The sequence below is a fragment of the Gavialis gangeticus genome, unplaced genomic scaffold (genome assembly GCF_001723915.1).
Source record: "Gavialis gangeticus isolate Ggan-Ray unplaced genomic scaffold, GavGan_comp1, whole genome shotgun sequence".
Taxonomy (NCBI): domain Eukaryota; kingdom Metazoa; phylum Chordata; order Crocodylia; family Gavialidae; genus Gavialis; species Gavialis gangeticus.
Genome location: NW_017729008.1, coordinates 36,476,065 through 36,482,238, shown reverse-complemented (window position 1 = coordinate 36,482,238; position 6,174 = coordinate 36,476,065). Strand labels below are relative to the sequence as shown.

Here is a 6,174-nt window from a genome sequence, read left to right as displayed (position 1 = left end):
GGAAAAAGCCAACCTATTAAATGGGTACTTTGCGTCGGTCTTTCGTCAGTCCCATGGGATGCCCATGCCCGCTATGGGACAGGGAGATCCGGGTGGGGGAGATCCCCTGCCCTCCATTAATGCTGACCTCGTGGAGGAACATCTTGAGAGGTTAGATACCTTCAAGTCAGCCGGCCCTGACAATCTACACCCCAGGGTGCTCAAGGAGCTGGCGAGCATCATGGCCCAGCCCCTGGCACAAATTGTTGAGGACTTCTGGTGCTCTGTTGCAGTGCCCGAAGACACCACATTGGCCTTCTTCCAGTCTATCTTCAAGAAAGGGAGGAAAGTGGATCCAGCCAACTATAGGCCCATCAGCCTGACTTCTATCCCAGGGAAGATCTTAGGAAGGTTTATTAGAGAGGCCATCCTTGATGGACTGGCCAATGCCAACATCCTAATAGCCAGCATGGGTTTGCTGCAGGTAGGTCTTGCTTGACCAATCTCATTTCCTTCTATGACCAGGTGACCTATCACCTGGACAAGGGAGAAGAGATTGATGTCATATACCTTGACTTCAAAAAAGCCTTCAATCTGGTATCCCATGTTCACCTCCTGGTGAAACTGGACACTTGTGGCCTTGGGTCCACCATGATCTGCTGGCTGGAAAATTGGGTCTGTGGTCAGACCCAGAGGGTTGTAACAGACGGCAGTCACTCATCATGGTGTCCTGTGACCAGTGGGGTCCCCCAAGGCTCTGTCCTTGGACCCATATTGTTCAACACCTTCATCAATGATGTAGACGTTGGAGTTGGGAGCGGACTGGCCAAGTTCACCGATGACACCAAACTTTGGGGCAAAGCATCCACGCCAGAAGACAGGCGGGGGATCCAGGCTGACCTGGACAGGCTCAGCAAATGGGTGGATGAGAACCTGATGGTGTTTAACACCGAAAAACACAAGGTTCTCCACCTTTGGGGGGGTGGGAACCTGCAGCATCCTAATAGGCTCAGCAGTGCTGCGCTGGCTAGCACTATGGAAGAAAGGGACTTGGGGGTCATCACTAACCACAAGATGAACATGAGCCTGCAATGTGGTGCTGTGGCTAGTAAAGCGAGCAAAAACGCTGGCTTGCCTCCATAGATGCTTCTCAAGGAAATCCCAGGATGTCTTTCTCCTGTTATACTCGGCCTTGGTGAGGCTCCAGCTGGAGTACTGCATCCAGTTTTGGGCTCCACAATTCAAAACGGATGTGGAGAAGCTTGAGAGAGTCCAGAGAAGAGCCACGTGCATGATCAGAGGTCAGGAAAGCAGACCTTACGACGACAGGCTGAGAGCCGTGAGGCTCTTTAGCCTGGAAAAGCACAGGCTCAGGGGTGATCTGGTGGCCACCTATAAGTTTATTGAGGTGACCACCAGGACCTGGGGGAACGATTCACCAGAGCGCCCCAAGGGATGACAAGGTTGAACGGTCATAAACTATTGCGAGACCATTTCAGGCTGGGCATAAGGAAGAATTTCTTTACTGTCCGAGCCCCCAAGGTCTGGAACAGCCTGCCTTCGGAGGTGGTTCAAGCACCTACACTGAACACCTTCAAGAGTAAATTAGGTCCCTTCCAGCCCTAATGGTTATGAAATCTATGTGTTTAACATGCATGTAAAAGATAATGAGCTTGAGAAATGGCTAACTTTGGTTTGATACTATTCTACACAAATCCATTGAATGTCACTTTTTGAAGCATGACTGGCCTTGTGGGTAATGGGGAAGCAGGAGATGGGCTTTTGTCTCTTTATATCATCCCATGTGGCACTTTCTCATAAGCAGACTATGGGGAAATGCAATCTAAATGTGCCCGCTCTATGGTGACTTTGAGCTTATCGTAGAGAATTTGGGTTGGAAGGGACCTCAGGAGTTCATCTTGTTCAACCCCCTGCTCAAAACTAGACCATCTCCAACTAGATAATCACAGCCAAGGCTTTGTCTGTAGCATCATATAAAATGTGACTTTCAACTGGTTGAAAAATGGCTCTGAAACCATGATTACCCTGCTACCAAACAGGCAGAGCAATTTACTGTATTTGCACTGGAATAATGTCTGTCTATGAAATTTAAATAAAGCAGCTTAACAAGTAAAGTTGGGGAGGGGAGTCTATTGAAAGCCTGATTCTAGTTGGCATTTCCACTAACCGAGCAGAACCCTTTCTGTACTTACTTTATTCTCTCAGGTGATCCTCCGCAAGCTGCTGCTTGGATCGGCCAGTGCATCCTCTACTTGCTGATAATGGTCTTTGAGAAGACTGTGATCAGCCTTGTCCTGCTCATCCCTGGTTGGACAAAGGCAAGTTCTCAACTGTTTTTTGTACCCAAGGGAGTTGCGCCACTGTATTATACACCTTCAGTGCTTTAAGTCGTACCTCACAGGGAACCTCTGAGATGCATGAGCAGGAACCTGCACTTGGGGGTGCATTTATTGGCTGAAAAATAATACCAGAAGTGGACCGATTTTCAAGACCCTTAAGTAGAACTGTTCAGCCTCTCCAAAGCCAAGAGCTTGTCTTTATGGCACCAGTCTAAAACACTAGGACTTGGAGTGGTCTCCCAGCTCTCCTGCACTGTGACCTTGGGAAGATGTCAGCCTAGGCACATCTGAAGGGACACCATAGGATGCTGACCATGCCCCTGGGTCCAGCTGACTCTGGAGACTGTGTGCTGTGCTTTCTGGGTGCTTGCTTCCTAACTTTCTTTTTTGCAGTGTTTAGAAGTTGTCTGGGCAGGCAGACCTCAAAGCCAGTTGTCTCTACTAGTAAGCAATCCCACGATGGCAGGTTCTGGCCGTCTGGTCCTTCTCTACCCCACTTCTTCCATAAGTAGAGATGGGGTGAAGGAAGATGTAGCCCACCCATTTCTAAAGTGGGCTCTGGCTTACAAATGGCAGCATAGTCTGCTCTAATGTGAGCTGCAAGGCATAACGGAGATGGCAGATCACGTGGTCTGAAATGGCCTATGCTGGCACTTAACACTTCCATTAATGTGCCATTTACTTCTGCTTATTGTCAGTCATTGCTCTAAAATTAAGATTGCAGGCTTTGGGTAACCACTAGCATTCACTGTCCTAATCTGTTCCCACCACTAACTGTTACTGGTACAAAAAAATTAATTCTGCGCCTGCTGAAAGAGTGCAGCTTACCAGCTGCATGTGGCTACAGAGAACAAGTGATTTGGGGCCTTTTCTCAAAGATCAGTACTGCAACCAGCTTCCTTTTATAGAAGAGACTGTGATGTCAGATTTGACCTGTGTAACACCAGCTGTGGAATTTATCCAGTTACTCGGCACTGAGTCCATATACAGTTGATTCCTGGTAACCTGGAAATGAATATGAACTGGCTGGGGAGACGGCTGTTGCTGTTGAGTTATGGCATGTTTCTACTGCGTTCCAGTTGGTACCTGCCTGCTGACGCAGAGTCAGGAATGCTTCGCCTAGGGATACCAAGCTAGACTTTGCATCGACTTTTATATGAGCATAGAGGAAACTAAACAATAAGTCTGGATCGGGCTGTGTTTCTGGAATCCTTTCAGCACACCTCATGCAAGGCGGTTGTCCTTTTGCAACCAGGAAAAGAAGCCAAGGGAAATCCCACCAGCTACTTCACGGTCTGTTTTAAAGACCTGCGCAGCTTTATGCTTCGTGAATGAATAAACATCTGTCAGGAAGTATCTGGAGGGAGTGTTGTAGCTTGTTACTCTGGCTCATGTAGAGAAGCAAGATGAAGGCTGCCGAAGTCTCTGTTATAGCTCACAGCTAATATCCCTTAGCAGAAATAACGGTTTAATAGCCTGTTTAACTTTTTTTGTTTCCGTTGCAGCTTCAGGAGCTTTTGCTGGATTACATCCCAGACCCTCAGCTGGAACTTGTCCTGGTGATGCTCATTGTGCCTTTTATAGTCAACGTAAGTGGAGCCGGAGGACCTTCCTGAAAACACTGTCTGCATCGTTTATGCTTCAGCGTCCTGAACAGAGATTGCTGCCCACGTAATAGGAGGCAGTTTTTACCCGCAAAGGTCAGGTTGGAAAGATCAGACAAAAGACAGGAGGAAGCAAAGGTGATGTGACCCAGTGTCACAATAGGCCAGTTCAGGCTAGGGTTAGTACCCACCTCTCCTGGGGCAGCCAGTCAATTAAGCTAAAATATCTGCTGCCTACCAAACTGCTTCACATGCATAGCAATTGCTGTGCTGCCAACACTTATCTGACTTACTTTCCAGCATCATTAACTAAAGAAACTTGACTTTAGTAACTGAACCCCACACCTCATACGTTGTAGAAGCTCTATAGAGGCTGGCAGCTTACTCCCTATAAGTTGTACTGTAATTGCACAGACTGAAAACAGATTCCCTACATCGAAGAGTCTACTTAGGTTGTAAAGTGAGGCCAATGATTGCTGTCCATACCTTCACATTTATCTAAACAAAGAGCCTCGAGTTGTTTGGGGGAACTCAAGGGTAAGTTTTCTTCTCAAGTCAGCCGCTTAATAGATTGTGGCAATCTCAAGGGGTCACTTAACAGCGAATGTCTTGCTGCAGTGGTGGGGGGGGAACTTCATTTCATTGTGAAGCACTTGGATTTCCTTTGCAGCAGGTCAAGAGGTCCCAGGCATTCCAAGTGTTGGTTGCTACTGATCTTGAACTCTGATCTTTACTGGGTGAAGACTCCCCCCCCATGGGACGGTAGTTTGCACGTCCATCTCCAAACTAAATACAAATTACAGACCCTTCCTCCACTTCGGCATCCTGCCGCCCTCCAAGCCAACACTGCAGGATGAGCACATTAGATTCAAAGTAGATTCACACTGTCATTGTATCAATGGAAAAGAAGTGTAGTGCTATGAAATCTGGCCACGGGGAGATGCTGGGTGCTGTTTTCAGATCCTGTTTGTGGAGATATTGGAAATGGAAAACTTGGCTAAGTTGAGAAGCTGCCTAATGTCAGAACTGGGAAGAAACTGCTAAACTCAGACCCTGAAGCTCCCATTTACTCTGTAAAATTACTTGGGTGGAGGTGGTGTAGAAAGGATGAATGGAAGGCAAGAAGCATGCATGTAAATAGGATAATTTAGGATCATCCTGTTGATGTCAGTCCTCTTGCTAAAAAGAATTTTTTTTTTAAATGGGACCTCCTTGAAGTCCAGCAATGTGTTCTGTTTTCTTCCCCCAAAGGGCTGATATTCCCGTGTGATATTTTCTAAACTATTTTTTCCCCTACCAAAACTGCTGCTAATCTAGAAAATATCACTTAGAAATAGGCTTCCATGATCCAAACAAAGATTTGAGATGTAGGTGGGTGGGACCAGAAATGCTCCAGTTGGTGAAACGGAAACTCATACTGCAGTGTGGTTTGACATGCTGTTGTGGTGGAGGTCCTGTGCACAGCCTGCTGGGAGTTGAAAAGCTTTCTGTCCACGTTAACTTGGGATGCATAGAGTTTTCCTCGAACTTTGTGCTTGTTCCACTCAAAGTTACTTGCCTCCTAGCAAGTGAATTAGTGTCTTATGTAGGTGGTACTTCATCCCAGAGGCTGTAGAGCCACCCCTTTGGTCATGCCAGGTCAGTCTCCTTGCACTATATAAGGCTGCCCTTTTTAGAAATAACTTTTTCCTCTTTTTTTCTTCAAGGCCCTTATGTTTTGGGTTGTAGACAGTTTGATCATGAGGAAACGCAAGCAGAAGGACAGCCTTGACCTCAGCGGGTCCATAGAAACCCCTCGGACTGTGATGACTGAAGAATCCCAGGTAAGAGCAAAGAACGCTGTTCTTTTCTCTTCTCAGCAAAGATCAAATTAGCTGGTCCAGACGATCTCCACCCCCAAGTGCTGAGGGAATTGTCTGAGGTCATTGTGGGGACCCCTGGCACGGCTGTATGAGCACTCATGGTGCTCTGGTGTGGTGCCAGAGGACTGGAAGAGGGCCAGTGTGGTTCCCATCTTCAAAAAGGGGAGGAAGGAGGACCCGGGGAACTATAGGCCAGTTAGTCTTACCTCAATCCTGGGTAAGCTTTTTGAGAGAATTATCCTGGCGCATGTCCATGAGGGGCCAGCGGGGGAGGTTATGCTTAGGGGCAAGCAACATGGGTTCATTGGCGGCAGGTCCTGTCAGACCAACCTGGTGCCTTCTACGACCAGATCACCAAATCCTTAGACG

General features: G+C 47.4%; 1 protein-coding gene across 1 annotated transcript in view; it reads left to right on the top strand.

Annotated features, from left to right (window-relative positions):
* The window catches only part of LOC109292082 (store-operated calcium entry regulator STIMATE-like), a gene marked incomplete at its 5' end in the record, with an annotated part of 57,804 nt that overhangs the window by 27,608 nt on the left and 24,022 nt on the right, over positions 1-6,174 (top strand). The window contains 3 exons of the mRNA XM_019509338.1: positions 2,206-2,318; positions 3,845-3,928; positions 5,650-5,766. Of these exons, the coding sequence (XP_019364883.1) occupies positions 2,206-2,318; positions 3,845-3,928; positions 5,650-5,766 (314 nt within the window). The remainder of the gene's footprint in view (positions 1-2,205; positions 2,319-3,844; positions 3,929-5,649; positions 5,767-6,174) is intronic.